Source organism: Dipodomys spectabilis, unplaced genomic scaffold (assembly GCF_019054845.1).
Source record: "Dipodomys spectabilis isolate Male_0828 unplaced genomic scaffold, ASM1905484v1 ptg000002l, whole genome shotgun sequence".
Taxonomy (NCBI): Eukaryota; Metazoa; Chordata; class Mammalia; order Rodentia; family Heteromyidae; genus Dipodomys; species Dipodomys spectabilis.
Window position 1 is genome coordinate 43872608 of NW_024870679.1, and position 16782 is coordinate 43889389.

A 16782-nucleotide genomic window follows, 5' to 3' on the forward strand; every position below is an offset into this window, starting at 1 on the left:
GGTTGTTTCCATATCCTAGCTATTGTGAACAGTGCTGCAATAAACATGGAGGTGCACGTGTCCTTGTATATTGGTTCCTGTTGTTCAGGGTAGATGCCTAGAAGTGGTATGACTGGGTTGTAAGGGAGGTCAATCTTTAGCTTTCTAAGGACTCTCCAGACTGCTTTCCAAAGTGGTTGTATAAGTGTACATTCCCACCAGCAGTGTAATAGGGTTCCTCTTTCTCCACATCCCCTCCAGCATTTGTCGTTGGCTGATTTGTGGATGTGGGACATTCTGACTGGGGTAAGGTGGTATCTCAGGGTTGTCTTTATTTGCATTTCCTTCACCACCAGGGATGATGAACATTTCCTCATGTGTTTCTTTGCCATTTTTATTTCTTCATTTGAGAAGTCCCTCTTTAGTTCCCTTGCCCATTTAGTAATTGGTTTGTTAGGTTTGGGAGGGATTAGTTTCTTGAGTTCCCTGTATATACAGGATGTTAACCCCTTGTCTGATATATTGCTGGTAAATATTTTTTCCCAATTAGTTGGTTGTCTTTCTAGCTTGGTTGCTATAGATTTAGCTGTGCAGAAGCTTTTTATTTTAAGGTAGTCCCATTTGTCGAGTCTCTCTCCAACTTGTTGTGACCCTGGGACTCTGTTCAGGAAGTTCCTTCCTGTGCCTATTAGTTCAAGTGTCTCTCCTACTCTGTCCTGCAGTAGTTTCAGAGATTCAGGTTTAATGTTAAGGTCTTTAATCCATTTTGAGTTGATGTTGGTGCATGGTGATAGGCTGAGGTCCACTTTTAGTTTTCTGCATATGGCCGTCCAGTTTTCACAGCACCAGCGGTTGAAGAGGCTGTGTTTCTTCCACTATATATCAGCTGGCTGTAGGCCTGTGGATTTATTTCGACCCCTCCATTCTTTAACACTCTTCCTATAAAACTCTATAGGGTTTACATCTCTGTCTCATTATTTACCTGCTTCTCACCACAACATAAAGTATCTTACTCCCACCCTACCAACGTTCCTAAAAGAGCAACAATAAAGCACTAGTTTTAATGAAGTTAACATATCTATCACTTGTACTGCAAGTTTCCAAAACTAACAGCTGAAAAACTTAAATCAATCAATGTATAGCTTATTTTTTTTCAGTTAAAAAAATTAAGGTTGCACCGGGTGCCAGTGGCTCATGCCTAAAATCCTAGCTACTCAGGAAGCTGAGAACTGAGGGTCCCGGTTCAAAGCCAGCCCAGGCATTAAAGACCGCGAGACTCTTGTCTCCAATAAACCACTAGAAAACCAGAAGTGGTGCTGTGGCTCAAGTGGTAGGGCGCTCGGCCATGAGCTGAAGAGCACAGGGACAGTGTTCAAGCTGTCCAGAGTCCAGAGTTCAAGCCCAACGACCGACAAAAATAAATAAATAAATAAAATAAACAATACAAATAAAAAAATTAAGGTTGCAACAGTCAATAAAACAAACCATAAGCCAGGCGTCGGTGGCTCATGCCTATAATCCTAGCTACTCAGGAGGCTAAGATCTGAGGATCACAGTTCAAAGCCAGCCCGGGCAAGAGCCAGCCTGGGCAAGAATGTCCGTGAGACTCTGATCTCCAATAAACCACTCAGAAAACCAGAATTGGCACTGTGGCTCAAGTGGTAGAGTGCTAGCCTTGAGCTGAAGAGCTGAGGGACAGCACCCAGGCCCAGAGTTCAAGCCCCATGGCTGACATAATAAATAAATAAATAAACCATAAAGTTGCGTTAGTTGTTTAGCTCTTAATGTCATCGAGCTTGACTTGCCTTGTAATTTTTTACTTTGTTTTTCACAGCTGCCCTTATTGATTCTAATGATTCTTCATCTTCCAATAGTGAGTTATTTTCCTCTTCCAAACCAGTTTCAAAAAGGTCTTTATCCGCAAGAAGACAGCCACTGTCATTAAATGGCTGTTCCACATCATTTTCCTAGACAATATATAAAGAAAAAGCACAATCCAATCATTTTAAAGACTAACATTTCACATTATGTAGCAATTTAGATTAGGCAAGAAAAAGCCCATCATTCATTAACAGACAAATATATGGCATTTAGAACATTCTTGCAGAGTTCTAACCCAGTTATTCTTTGAAAATCAAGCTGAATTTTTACATAATTCCCCAGAGCAGGAAATAATTTTTAAAAATTAAGTCAGCTAACAGCCGGGCACTGGTGGCTCACGCCTGAAATCCTAACCACTCGGGGGAAATGCTAACCACTCAGGGGTCTGATCTGAGGATCGCCGTTTGAAGCCAGCCTGGGCAAGAAATTCTGTGAGACTCTTATCCCCAATAAACTACTCAAAACAAACTAGACATGGCACTATGGCTCAAGTAGTAGAGTGCTTCCCTTTAGCAAAAGAAGCTCAGGGACAGTGTGCAGGACCAAAGTCCAAGCCCCAAGATCGACAAAAAAATAAGTAAAAATTTTCAGCTAAATACTAGTCATAAAATTTTAAACGAGTATGATTTCTCAAGCTAGCAGACAAATTTTTGATTGATGTTTGCACTGAAATTCCTCTTTCACACTAGGTCCAGCATTCCTCAGGAAAAGGCAGATGGTAGGCATCAGAGTCTCTAGTAAAGAGCTGGTTTGGGCTGGGAAAGTGGCTCAGTGGTAGAGCACTTGCCTTGCATGCCTGAGGCCCTGGGTTCGATTCCTCAGCACCACATAAGCAAGAAAAAAAAAAAAAGGAGCTAGTTTGGAACTCCCCCCTCATACACATACACACAATAGCTATGCTAGAAGCACAGGGGCAGCCACAGTGGCATCTGCCTTGTGGGCAGATAATACCATGATGGGACTACCCCTCTAAGCCAGTCTAAGCCAGAGCAATCATCTTATGATGAGAAGGAACTGGATCACCCCCTCAAGCAACACTGGTTTTCCTAGAGGCAGCAGAATTTCATAGAACAAGACCTGAGATAAAGTCACTCAGACTGTGGCTTAACCACAATTGCTTAACTACACATACATTTTTCTTCTATATAATTCTAGAACTCTTGTCAGTATCCATACAGACAAAGCTGAAAATGCTTGGTTCCCCTTGTCTTACCAGTATGTTTTAAAGTAAGAAATAAATTTTTTCCTGCTTCTTTTTTTTCCCTAGGTCCGAGGCTTGGACTTGAACTGCATACCTACGGCCCCTTTTGCTCATTGGCTAGCTCTCTACCAACTTAGCCACACCTCCATGCCTCCAACTCCTTTCCTGCTTTAAAAAAAAAATCCTCCTTTCAAAGTTCCTTCCTTGGGGCTGAGAAGGTAGCTCAGTGGTAGAGCGCTTGCCTTGCATGCCTGAGGCCCTGGGTTCAATTCCTCAACACCACATAAGCAAAAAGAAAAAAGCGGAAGTGGCGCTGGGGCTCAAGTGGCAGAGCGCTAGCCTTGAGCTGAAGAGCTGAGGGACAGTGCCCAGGCCCAGAGTTCAGGCTTCACGACCAGACCCAAAAAAACCCCAAAAAACAAAGTTCCTTCCTTTCTGTGTTCCAGTATTGGGGCTTGATTTCAGGGCCTATACTGTAGTTTGGCATTTTCACTCATAGTTGGTGCTCCACTATTTAAGCCATATATATGTCCATTTCCAGCTTTTTGCTCATTAAGTGGAGATAAGAGTTTCAAGGAGCTGGGCGCCAGTGGTAGCTCTCGCCTGTAATCCTAGCTACTCAGGAGGCTGAGATCTGAGGATCGCAGTTCAAAGCCAGCCCAGGCAGGAAAGCCTGTTAGATTCTTATCTTCAATAAATCATTAGAAAACCGGAAGTGGTGCTGTGGCTCAAGCGATAGAGCGCTTGCCTTGAGCTGAAGAGCTGAGGGACAGCACCCAAGCGTAGAGTTTTTGTGTAGTCTGGCATTAAACTCGAGATCCTTAAATCGCAGCTTCCTACATAGCTAGATTATAGGTATGAGCAACTAGTTAATTTTAAAGTTGTTTCTTTTTCTTTGTTTTTTGTTGGTTGTGGGTCTTGAACTCAGGGCCTGGGAGCTCTTTTGTTCAAGACTAACATTCTACCACTTTGAGCCACAGTGCTGCTTCCAGTTTTTGAGTGGTTAACTGGAGATAAGGTTCTCATGGGGACTTTTCTGTTCAGGCTGGCTTTGAACTGTGATCCTCAGCTCTCAGCCTCATGAGTAGCTAGGATTACAGGCGTGAGGGACTGGCACCAGGTTAAAGTTAATTTCCATCATATCAGAAGCAGCAAATATTACACCAGGCATTCACCAAGTATACTAAAAGCCCATTAAAGTGTTTTCTGTATATTCACAATGCCACATAAGACCAGTACACTGTAAATTACTTACCCATTATTCTACACCAAGCTATTACTTCAAAACTATTTGGAATATAGAAACAACCTCAAAGAACTGTTAGCATTAGTGACTCATAACAACTGAAGGCTAGCTATTCAGAAGGCTGAGATCTTACAATGCTTGATAAGAAATGTACTCATTATCTTGCCCATGTAATTGTAACCCCTCTGTACAGTATTTTCACAATAAAAAAAAAGAAGGCTGAGATCTAGAAAATCAAGATTTGAAGCCAGAACAAGAGTAGTCTAAAAGACTTCATATCCAAAATAACCAGCACAAAGCAGAGCTGGAGGTGTGACTAAAATGGTAGACTGCTAGCTGAATAAGTGAGCCAAGCTAGCATGAGGCCCAAATTCAAGCAAGCCCTGATATCTCAAAAACAAAAAACAAAACAAAAAACCCTAAAAGCCCTTTTTCTAAAACACAAATCTACCTGAGAAAGGCAATTCTTTTTAATTTTTTTATTTTTTTGTTGGTCGTGTGGCTTGAACTCTGGCCCTGAGCTCTTCAGCTCAAGGCGAGCATTCTACCACTTGAGCCACAGCTCCACTCCAGTTTTCTGGTAGTTAATTGGAGATAAGAGAGTCTCATGGACTTTCCTGACCAGGCTAGCTTTGAACCATGACCCTCAAATCTCAGCTTCCTGAGTAGCTAGGATTATAGGTGTCAGCCACTGATGCCTAGCACAAATCATTCTTTAAATTATACTTCTATAAGTAGATAAAGTATGGCAACCAAGTATGGGTGTTCAAACCTGTAATCTTAGCCACTTAGAATGCTGAGATTAGGAAGATCATGGTTCCAGTTAAGCCTATTAAAAAAAAAAAAAAGTACAGCCAGGCACTGGTGGCTCACACCTGTAATTCTAGCTACTCAGGAGGGTGAAATCTGAGGATCATGGTTCAAAGCCAGTTTGGGCAGGAAAACCCATGAGACTCTTATCTCTAATTAACCACCAGAAAACTGAAAGTGGCTCTGTTGGCTCAAGTGGTAGAGCACTAGCCTTGAGCTGAAGAGCTTAGGGACAGTGCCCAAGCCCAGAGTTCAAGACCCATGACCAACCAAAAAAAAAAAAGTACACAAGATTCCATCTTAAGGGAAGCAAGGTGTAGTGAGGTGTGTCTGTACCCCAGCCACTGGAAAAAGAATAAACTGTACCTGAGAAAAGGCAAGAAAGGCTCCAACCCAAAATAACAGGTGTTAGCACAGAAGTCTCCTCTCTCATAGCTTGCTCTTTCCCTAGGCAAAACTAGGCCTGTGTAGTAAAGGCAGTAAATAATCAGCCTCCAATCCCCTTTTACCTTGAGATGGCACTCCTCTGGAGCAGCTACCACCATATAAGGCATCAAGAGCTCCTTAGAGTGACCTTCAGGTCTGGGCAGCTGCAGGGGCCCCTCATCTACTACTTGGGCAGCAGCCATAAATCCTAGTTTGCATGGCAGAGACAGGGTCTCTGTCTCCTAGTCCCTTCTAGCCCCTTCCTAAACTTCCTAGGTTATAGAGATCATCTCAGACAATAGCCGGCACTCCTCACTCATCTTTTGTGGGAAGGGGTCTTGCCAGACGCTTTACCGATAATAAACCTTTTCTTTGTTCTTTATACCTGGATGTCTGCATGGTTTTCTGGCAAAGTCTAAACTTAACAACAGGGGCAAAAAACAGGGGCAAAAAAGTCTGGAGGCATGGCTCAGTGGTAGTGCCTGCCTACACACACACACACACACACACACACACACACACACACACACACACACACACACACACACACGCTGTACTTCATAAATAGGTATGGCTCAGTGGTAGTGCCTGCCTACACACACACACACACACACACACACACACACACACACACACACACACACACACACACACACACACACACACACACGCTGTACTTCATAAATAGGTACAAAATAATTGTCAGCGCCAAGCTGTAATCCTAGCTACTCGGAAGGCTGAGCAGAGGATCACAGTTCAAAACCAGCCTGGCAGAAAAGTCCATAAACTATTCAGAAAAAGCTGGAAATGGTAGAGCATAAGCCTTGGGCAAAAAAAAATTGAACCTGAGAGACAACACCCGAGCCCGGAGTTCAAGCCACAGGAGCATCCTCCTGTCTCCCCAGGCCCAGAGTTCAAGCCAACCAGAACAGCCCCCCCACCACCACCAAAAAAAAGAACCTTGAATATAGACTGAATTACAGAATTTTAAAAAATTTAAATTACCTCATTTTTTGTTTCCTTCTTTTTTAGCCACCTAATTTTCTCCATCTTTTTCTCCTCTTTCTCAAGTCTTCTCTTTGATTTTACTTTTGTTTTTCCTTCAATTCTTTCTTTACCACGTAGGGGTTTTTTGAAACATTTTCTGTCAGTAGTTGTGAAGTCCAGAGAGTTTCCAGATTGAGGACTCGGCTCTAAACTAAGTGACCCTTGTTCTTCAAGACTTTCCTGATACAAAGACTTCTCCATGTTACTTTCCTCACTGCTTGCCAGCGTTTTGTAAATCCTTTTGCTTTTCCCACTTTTTCCAGCATGTAAGTTCTCTTTGTTCTCCTCAGCACTGTCATAGGTAGTTTGCTCTGCAGAGGCACCTGTGTCCTCTATGTCAGAATCACTATCTTGTAGTACCTTTCTGCTCTTCAACTTCTTACTCACAAATAGCTCTTCATCTGAATCTGGAGGAAGCAAAAAACATTTTTAAAGGAACAAAATTATTTGGCCTTCCTCAGAGTCTTATTACCCTTCACAGATACAGTCAATTATACATACAGAAATATATGCCACCTTGTGAAATTATGTAACTACCATTAAGAACTACCATTGTAGCAAAGCATATCTCAAAATATATTTTGAAAATCCTCTTCCCTGGAAAATGTCTCTTGCTGAGAAATGTAATTATATATATTTACAATGTGTAAAATTGTTCTAATCCATCTGGCAGGTGTTAAAAATCTTTTTTTTTCTTCTTTTTTTTTTTTTGGGGGGTCCGGTTGTGGGGCCTGAACTCTGGGCCTGGGCGTCCCTCAGCTCTTCAGCTCAAGGCTAGTGCTCTACCACTTGAGCCACAGCGCCACTTCCGGCTTTTTTTGTTTTTGCTTATGTGGTGCTGAGGAATCGAACCCAGGGCCTCATGCATTGCAAGGCAAGCACTCTACCACTGAGCCACCTTCCCAGCCCTAAAAATCTTTTTATTACAGAATAAATGCATTTTTACCAGGCAATGTCATAGCTATTAGATACTTTATACATTCATTATAATAAAAATGGATATTTTTTAAAAGGTATAAGCACATTAACTTTGCTTTTATAATAAAATAAGCAATAAGACTAGGACATTCTATAATTTAATAAATTAAAAAAACAACAACAACAATGAAATCCAATCCACTCCAATCTGGGTTCCTATGTTCTATTCTTATAAGTACTGAATATTACAAACCTTTCTAAGTCCATAGTATTATATTTATTTTATATATCTGTTAAAACCCAAATCTTCAATTGACATATACTACTTTTTGTGGTAAATCTACAAGTTCTTTCACTTTAGTTTTTGCTCTGTAGTTGTGTGTGTGTATGTGTGTGTGTGAGAGAGAGAGAGAGAGAGAGACTGTGTAACTTTCTGTTCCACCATTATCATACTTGAAGTTATATGATCTTTGCATAGAAGCAACCTACACTATCTACCAAAGAGGACAGATAAATCCAAATTCATCTGAAGTCCTCCTTGCCCCTTGCCATGTGGCTTTTTTTTTCCCCCAAGCCTCTGACAAATTCATTTGAGCACAGGGGCTTTATTTAGGCAAATTAAATCCAAAAACAACTCTTTTAGGATTCCTGAAGTGTGGCTGACTTAACAGCAAGTTAAAGATGTAGTATAGCACAGTGCACTTTACAAACCTTTATCACTCAAGGGTTCAATTGACTCAAAGCTGCCTTGTCCACTGTCGGAAGGGCTGTCTACTTCTTGTGAAACTAGTTTTACATCATCGATTTCTAAGTGAACCTAAAAAAAATATGAATAAGCTTTGCATTAACCAGAAAGGAACAGAGGGCTAGCTTAATTTAAGTACATACTGATAGACAAATCATCATGGGATCATCAGGCTGAACTAGGGAAAGAATTACTACAATGGTTGAAGGATGACATTTAAAATTACAGGATGAAAACAAAGAAACTACTTGCTACAGGCTGCTAGATGAAGGGCTGGAATTGTGGCTTGGTGGTACAACACAATATAGGAAACACAAAACTCTGAGTTCAAACCCCAGTACAACATAAAATCTTCTACCCAGGCTGGCTACTCAGCTTTCTGAGTAGCTATGATTACTGGCATAAGCTACAAGCTCCCTGTGCATTCATCTGCTGACAGGTACTCAGGTTGATTACATATCTTAGCTATTGTGAATAGTGCCACAATAAACACGGGTATTCTAGTATGTCTTTCGTATGCTCTTATCATTTCCAAGAATGCTTTCCTTGATTAAACAACAAATTACAAGGAAATAGCAGAAGGGACTCTATAGATTAGAGAGAGAATGCAAGAGATACATAATATAAGGGTAGATGGATCAACAATTATAATATGCAGACTGAATCCTTTTTTTTGTTTTTGTTTTTTGGTGGAAGATGGGTGCTTGAACTGGATATCTGGCACTTTATGCTCATTAGTAGGCACTGTACCACCTGAGCCAGGCCTCTAACACCCCAGATTCTGAATTTTGAGTCGAACAGAAACTGAAAATATTTTTGAATCAAAGAAATCTGAATCGGACTGGGAATGTGGTTTAGTGGTACAGTGGTTGCCTGGCATGCATGAAACCCTGGGTTCTATTTCTTCAGTACTATATAAACAGAAAAAGCTGGGAATGGTACTGTGGATCAAGTGGTAGAGTGCTAGCCTTGAGCAAAAGAAGCTCAAGGACAGTGCTCAGGCCCTTTCAAGCCCCAGGACTGGCAAAAAAAATATATATACATACATATATATATATACATATATATATATATATACATATATATAATAAATTTGAATATTGACTAGATGTTATTAATCTAGCCGAAGTCAATGACTAGATGGTATTAATGTTGTGATTATCCTTTTTTGGACAGCCCTTGTCTTTGAGAAATGCACAATGAAATATCTGTGGATGAGAAAGTATGATTTCTGAGATTTTTTTCTTTTGCCAGTCCTTGGGCTTGAACTCAAGGTCTTGTTTGGTTGCTGCCCCTGAGCTTCTTTTGCTTAAGGCTAGTGTTCTACCACTTGAGCCACAGCTTCGCTTCTGGCTTTTTTGATAGTTTATTGAAGATAAAGAGTCTAATGGTGAGCTGGGAAGGTGGCTCAGTGGTAGAGTGCTTGCCTTGCATGCATGAGGTCCTGGGTTCGATTCTTCAGTACCACATAAGCAGAAAAAGCCAGAAGTGGTGCTGTGGCTCAAGTGGTAGAGCACTAGCCTTGAGCTGAAGAGCTGAGGGACAGCACCTAGGCCCAGAGTTCAGGCCCCACAACCGGGGGAAAAAAAAAAAGAGTCTCATGGATTTTCCTGCCAGGGCTGGCTTCAAACCATGATTCAGCTAGAATAACAGGTATGACATGCCACTGTCAGGCTTGAGATTTTCTTCCAATGTAAGGAAAAAGGAAGAGGTACAAATGAAACAGGATCAGCCATAACAGTCAAAGGAAGGCCATGGGTTCATCATAAATATCTTTTATATTTGTACCAATTAGAAATTTCTAATAAAATTTAAATGTCCCAATAGCTGAGTATGATATTGCAAGTCTAGCTGAGGCAAGAGGCCAGCCTGATCTAAATAGTGAGATCATGTTTTGAAAATAAGTCATTTTACCCAGTGCCAATGGCTCACACCTGTAATCCTATAACTACTCAGGAGGCTGAGATCTGAGGATTATGGTTCAAAGCCAGCCCAATGAGATTCTTCTTTGTATTTATTTTTGCAAATCCTGGCCCTTGAACTCAAGGCCTGTTTACTGTCTATGAGCCACTTTGTCTCAAAACAAGCACTCTACCACTTGAGCCACAGTACCACTTCCTGTTTTTTCTGAGTAGTTTATTGGAGATGAGTCTCACAGACTTTCCTGCTGGCTTTGAATTGCGATCCTCAGATCTCAGCCTCCTGAGTAGCTAGAATTACAGGCTTGAGTTGCCATTGCCTGGCTTCATGAGACTTACCTCCAATTAACCATCAGAAAACCAGAAGTGGTGCTGTGGCTCAAATGGTAGAGAACTAGTCTAGAGTGAAAAAGCTCAGGGACAGTGCCCAGGCCCTGAGTTCAAGCCCCATGACTGACAAAGAAAAGGCAAGGAAAGGAAAGGAAAAAGAAGAGAAGAGAAAGAAAAGAAGTAATTCTAGTGAGGGAAGGGGCAGGATGGGGGGGAAGAGAGAGAATGCTGAAAGCAATGATATTCATCAAGATGTAATATATTTAAAAACTGCTTTGGGAAATAGTTTCTTTCCTACTAGAGCTTCGTGGATTAGGGTGAGGTCTGATACGATACGCAAGGTCAAATCTTGTCTTTAAAAGTCTGATATTTTAAATGCAGCAATAGTAACTCACTAGACACTATGTTGAAAATGAACTATACAACTTGTGGGTAGTGATTGGAGGGAAAAACTAGGGGAGGGCTGGGAAGGTGGCTCAGTGGTAGAGTCCTTGCCTTGCATGCATGAGGCCCTGGGTTCCATTCCTCAGCACTCCATAAGCAGAAAAAAACGGAAGTGGCGCTGTGGCTCAAGTGGTAGAGTGCTCACCTTGAGCTGAAGTGCTGAGCAACAGCGCCCAGGCCTAGAGTTCAGGCTCCCAACTGACAAAAAAAAAAAAAAAAAACTGGGGGAGAGACAGAGGGATGGGGTAACATTGTCCATAAAGAAATGTGCTCTTACCTAACTTATGTTACTATAGCTCCTTCGTACATCACCTTTATAACAAAAATAAAAAAGTCTGATATTTTGCTCATTATCAAACCATGCTATTTTTTGCACTAAAATATTTTTTCCTGGGGAATATATGGGAGTGACAGTGGGTGTAAGGTTGATACATCGTATACAAGCGTTGCAAATGTCACAGTAGTACTTCTCATACAACTAAGTAGGTAGATAGATAGATAGATAGATAGATAGATAGATAGATAGAGGCAGATAGATGAAAAAAAAAATGATTTCCATTTGATGACTGAGTTTTTTCGATGCCTTTTAAATTCTACTCCTTGTCCAGCCTGGAAACAGATAGGATTTTTATGACCAGTTCAGCCAGTGAGCCGTCAGCTACCAGACGGGAGCTCTGAGTGTTACTTCCCCAACCAGGTGAGGAAACGCAGAGGGCCAGCGCGGGAGAACCCTAAAGGCCAAGGGACCCTCCTGGGCCCAGCTGCCAGGAAACAGCCTCGCTCGGCATCGGTGCAGCCGGGTGGACCAAGGCCTGCTCTTATGGGGGAGTGGAGGAGCTAGAATAAGGAGGACCCACGGGACGGAACGGGCCAAAGAGGAGGGCAGGCTGCAGGGACCCGCAGAGTGCGCGCCACTCCACCCAGGAGCACTCAGGGCCCGCGGGGACCGGGCGCGGGAAGCCGGGCGGCGGGACCGCAGAAACATCAGCAACCGCCCGTGCCACGGAGCAGTGCATGACGGGAGCTGTAGTTCTCCGGGCCGGCGCCTCCCGGTTCTGCCCAGTGCTATCCGGCCCCGCTCCACTCCTCAGCGCGCGCGGCCTCCACGGTCTCGATAAGTGCCTAAACTCACCTCAGAAGTCAACTCGCCCGTCATGATTCCGACACTTCCTTGCGCTCTCTCCCTCGAAGGAAGCCGTCTCCAGTTCCCTCAATGCCGAAGGAAGCAGGTCCTTGTATCTTCGGTCCAGCAAAGCAGCTCGAGCTTTCGCGCCCAGAAGTAGCAAAAGGCCCAACCTCGATGACTTTCTCCAATCCAGAGGCGGTTTTCAAGCGGAGTCCCCGCCCACATCCGGCCCTCCAATCAGAAAGTGCCCGGGCTGGCTCTATAAATGCATTCTGGGTTGGTTTGGCGGGTCGTGATCGCTCTTGTCGGCCACCCTGGAGGCCGCTGGAGTTGTCCAGTTCGTGGAGGTCCGGCGCTTTGGCCCAGCAAGAAGGTATCTTACAAGCGCTGGTCTTTGACTTTTTCTCACCAAGCGTAATTTGAGGAATGAGCGCGCCAGGCCGGAAGTGAACTGGGATAGGTCCCCAGGCATCTGGGGGTGGGGATGGATAAATGTTCTGTACCTGAATCTTTTCTGAGGGAGCCCTAGGCCCCAATGGAATTTTCTCCACCAACTTCACCCCTGGAGCAGACATACAGCCTTGAACATTAAAACAAAATTTTGCAGTATTCTCAAATACCAAAGAATATATTCAATAATCTTTTTGTTAATTTCATTTTATTGTAAAGATGCTGAGTAAGGTAATGAGTACATTTCTAGGGCTGGGAAGGTGGCTCAGTGGTAGAGCGCTTGCCTTGCATGCTCAAGGCCCTGGGTTCGATTCCTCAGCACCACATATGCAAAAAAGAAAAAAGCCGGAAATGGCGCTGTGGCTCAAGTGGTAGAGCGCTAGCCTTGAGCTGAGGGACAGTGCCCAGGCCAGAGTTCAGGCCCCACGACCGGACCCCCCCCCAAAAAAATGAGTACATTTCTGGTTGAGCATTGTTACCCCCTCCTTTGTTTTTCTCCTACTGTCCCTTCTCTCCCCTCCCCCCAGTTGATTTTTGTTTTTTTGTCGGTTGTGGGGCTTGAACTCTGTGCTCTTCAGCTCAAGGCAAGCGCTCTACCACTTGAGCCACAGAACTACTTCCGGTTTTCTAGTGGTTTATTGGACATAAGAGTCTCCTGCCCCGGCTGACTTTGAACTGTGATCCTTAGATCTCAGCCTCGTGAGTAGCTAGGATTACAGGTGTGAACCACTGGCACCCGGCTCCCCCCACCTCAAAGTTGTAAAGTTCATTTCCAACATAGTATCTTGTGAGTATCATTGTTGAAAGGGCTCATCCTGTGTCCTTGTTTCAGCATTTTATTTTCCTTTCTCTCCCCAAATTAGATAAATGTATATACAAAATTCAGGGTACCAAAATCAAATACAGTGACAACAGAGAAATGCCATAGGAGGAAGAACATACAAAAGAAACAAAAAAGATAATACTTTATACAATTATTAGGGGTTAATTTGAGGATACAGAAAGCCCTCATCTGGGCGCAGGTGGCTCATGCCTGTATTCATAGCTACTCTGGAAGCCGAGATCTGAGGACTGATGTTGGAAGCCATCTCAGGCAGGAAAGGCTGTGGGATTCTCATCTCCAAATAACCACAAAAAAAAGCCAGAAGTAAGCCGGGCGCCGGTGGCTCACGCCTGTAATCCTAGCTACTCAGGAGGCTGAGATCTGAGAATCGCGGTTCAAAGCCAGCCCGGGCAGAAAAGACCGTGAGACTCCTATCTCCAATAAACCACTAGAAAACCGGAAGTGGCGCTGTAGCTCAAGTGGTAGAGCGCTGGCCTTGAGCTGAAGAGCTGAGGGACAGAGCCCAGGCCCAGAGTTCAAGCCCCATGACCGACAAAAAAAAAAAAAAAAAGCCAGAAGTAGAGTTGTGACTCAAGTGACAGAGCACTAGCCTTGAGCTGAAAAAGCTCAGGGATGGTGCCCAGGCCCTGAGTTCAAGCCAAGGTATCTGCTAAAAAAGAAAAGAAGAAAAAAAAAAAACAAAAAACGAGGGGCTGGGAAGGTGGCTCAGTGGTACAGTGCTTGCCTTGCATGCCTGAGGCCCTGGGTTCGATTCCTCAGCACCACATAAGCAAAAAGAAAAAAGCCAGAAGTGGCACTGTGGCTCAAGTGGTAGAGCGCTAGCCTTGAGCTGAAGAGCTGAGAGACAGTGCCCAGGCCCAGAGTTCAGGCCCCACGACCGGACCCCCCCCCCCCAAAAAAAAAAAAAAAAAAAAAAGAAAACAAGAGGGCTTTCTATCTTTGAAAAGCCTGGAAAAAGAAAAAAATGGTCTAATTATTAGACCATTCTGATTCCAATTTTTTTTATTTTCTTTTTTGCCAGTCCTGGGGCTTGAACTCAGGGCCTGGGCACTGTCCCTGAGCTTCTTTTTGCTCAAAGCTAGCACTTTTCCACTTGAGCCACAGCACCACTTCTGGCTTTTTCTGTGTATGTGATACTGAGGAGTTGAACCCAGGGCTTCATGCATGCAAGGCAAGCATTCTACCACTAAGCCACATTCCCATCCCCTGATTCCTATTTTGATGCAAATTATTATCTTTTAGCCTCGGGGTCAATTTATCCTGGACTATGTACCAACAGGCTGGCCTCTCTAGATTCTGTTATCCCAGCTCATTGCCCCTATGCTTCCTCTCAAGTTGGAGAATAGGGAGCAGAGCACCAGGAAGGAAAGATCAGAGTGATCATATCCACTGGTAGGGTGACCAATCCATCCAGTTTGCCCCAGACTTTGTTATACTTGAAAGTCTCACATCCCAGGAACATTAGAGGCACACCAGGAGGAGGTTGTTCATCCTATCCACGCACCTACTCTTCATTTTTTTTTTTTTTATCAGTCCTGGGGCTTGAGCTCAGGGCCTGGGCACTGTCCCTTGAGCTTCTTTTGTTCAAGGCTAATACACCACCACTGAGCCACAGCACCACTTCTTGTTTTTTTATGTTTCTGTGGTACTGAAGAATTGAACCCAGGGCTTTGTGCACGCTAGGCAAGCACTCTACCACTAAGCCACATTCTGAACCCCTCTTCAAATTGTTAGCCTTAGCTAGGTTCGTATAAAAAGTTACTCTTTCTCAACTTCATTTCTTCACTCCTTTACCATTTCTCAACCCATTTCCACCCTTACCAGCGAGATTCCATTACCTGGGAATATTTTTATTTTCCCACATTTGTATTAGCACATATTAATTGTACAGTGTAGGAGATTTCATTCTCCTTAGTCTTGAGCTGGGTTTATAGCTCAGTGGTAGAATAGTTGCTTACTATGTATGAGACCCTGGATTCAGTCCTCAGGACTGCACAAACAACAAATAAAAGAATCTCACTCGTATCTTAGTCTACTCACCCCCCCCTTTTTTTTGGGGGGGGGGAGTCCAGTCGTGGGGCCTGAACTCTGGGCCTGGGCACTGTCCCTCAGCTCTTCAGCTCAAGGCTAGCGCTCTACCACTTAAGCCACAGTGCCACTTCCGGCTTTTTTTTTCTTTTTGCTTATGTGGTGTTGAGGAATCGAACCCAGGGCCTCATGCATGCAAGGCAAGCACTCTACCACTGAGCCACCTTCCTAGCCCCTCACCCCCCCTTTTTTAAATCAATTTTACCATTAATTTCTACATCGATAATTCCTAAATACACATCTGTTTGAAAGGCCAGTAGCATTTATTAGGCACTTGCTTTGTGATAGGAAAAGTTGCCAGAGTAATTATCTTATTTAATCTTCAGAGTAAAGTCCCTGAGATAAATTATATGATTATTAATTTTAGCAGATAAGGAGGCAAAATTCTGAAAAGCTAGTAATGGGTGAGCCCATTTCACACCTTGCTCTATGTGACTTTCAAGCTCACAAGACACTGGTTGAGAACCCTCTGAAGCCCCCTTTCTTCCCCTGTTCTGATTACCCAAATAACACTTCCACCTACTCTTATCTAGTTGTCTATTTTTCCAAGAAGACAGCTCTTTGGGATTTTTTGGGGGGTGGGGGGTTAAAGCATTCTACCTTACTATCTATAATAGTTATTTTCAAACTTTAGTATGCAGAATGATGTGAAAGACTGGTGAAAACAGACTTCTGGCCCCAACCCCATTGTTGCTAACTCAGCATGTTTGAAGTGTGGTCCAACCATGAGTATTTCTTACAAGTTCCCAGGTAATGCAAGTGCTGCTCATATGGAGATCATACATTGAGAACCAAGGGCTTGAAACAACCCAGGTAGGAAAATTGGTAACTATTTGTTGAACTAATTAATTCATCTACTTGACAACTATATTATTTTTTCTTAAACTTCTCATAATAGTGAATAAATGAAATAATATTCCTTATATTATTATTTTCAGATCTCTTTGGAGAGCTGTTCTTCACTTACTTTCAGAGAAAAGAGAAAGATCTCATTTTGGCAGTGAATAGATGTGGTGAGCTAGAAAAAAGAAGCTTTAATTCATCTTTTTATTGTGGTAAAATATGCATAGTATAAAATTTAATATCTCAAAATTTATTTTTTATATATGTGTTGGGAATTGATTTTGTTTTTTTTGGGTCCGGTCAAGGGGCCTGAACTCTGGGCCTGGGCACTGTCCCTCAGCTCTGCAGCTCAAGGCTAGTGCTCTACCACTTGAGCCACAGCGCCACTTCCAGCTTTTTTCTTATGTGGTGCTGAGGAATCGAACCCAGGGCCTTGAGCATGCAAAGCAAGCGCTCTACCACTGAGCCACCTTCCCAGCCCATGT

The 16782-nt window shown here is 43.2% G+C and overlaps 1 protein-coding gene and 1 long non-coding RNA gene across 2 annotated transcripts in view; one reads left to right on the forward strand and one right to left on the reverse strand.

Moving 5' to 3' along the window:
- Clspn (claspin) overlaps positions 1–12223 on the reverse strand; it is a 36966-nt gene extending 24743 nt beyond the window's left edge. Inside the window, exons 1-4 of the mRNA XM_042684665.1 lie at positions 12079–12223; positions 8220–8325; positions 6549–6997; positions 1785–1946 (exon numbers count right to left, since the gene is read on the reverse strand). Coding sequence (XP_042540599.1) covers positions 1785–1946; positions 6549–6997; positions 8220–8325; positions 12079–12102 — 741 coding nt within the window. The 5' untranslated portion in view covers positions 12103–12223. The remainder of the gene's footprint in view (positions 1–1784; positions 1947–6548; positions 6998–8219; positions 8326–12078) is intronic.
- Positions 12224–12356: 133 nt separating this feature from the next.
- On the forward strand, positions 12357–16470 carry LOC122111883. Its single transcript, XR_006148058.1, has 3 exons — positions 12357–12445; positions 16198–16267; positions 16393–16470. It is a non-coding gene; the product is annotated as an uncharacterized LOC122111883 (long non-coding RNA).
- Positions 16471–16782: the final 312 nt, after the last annotated feature.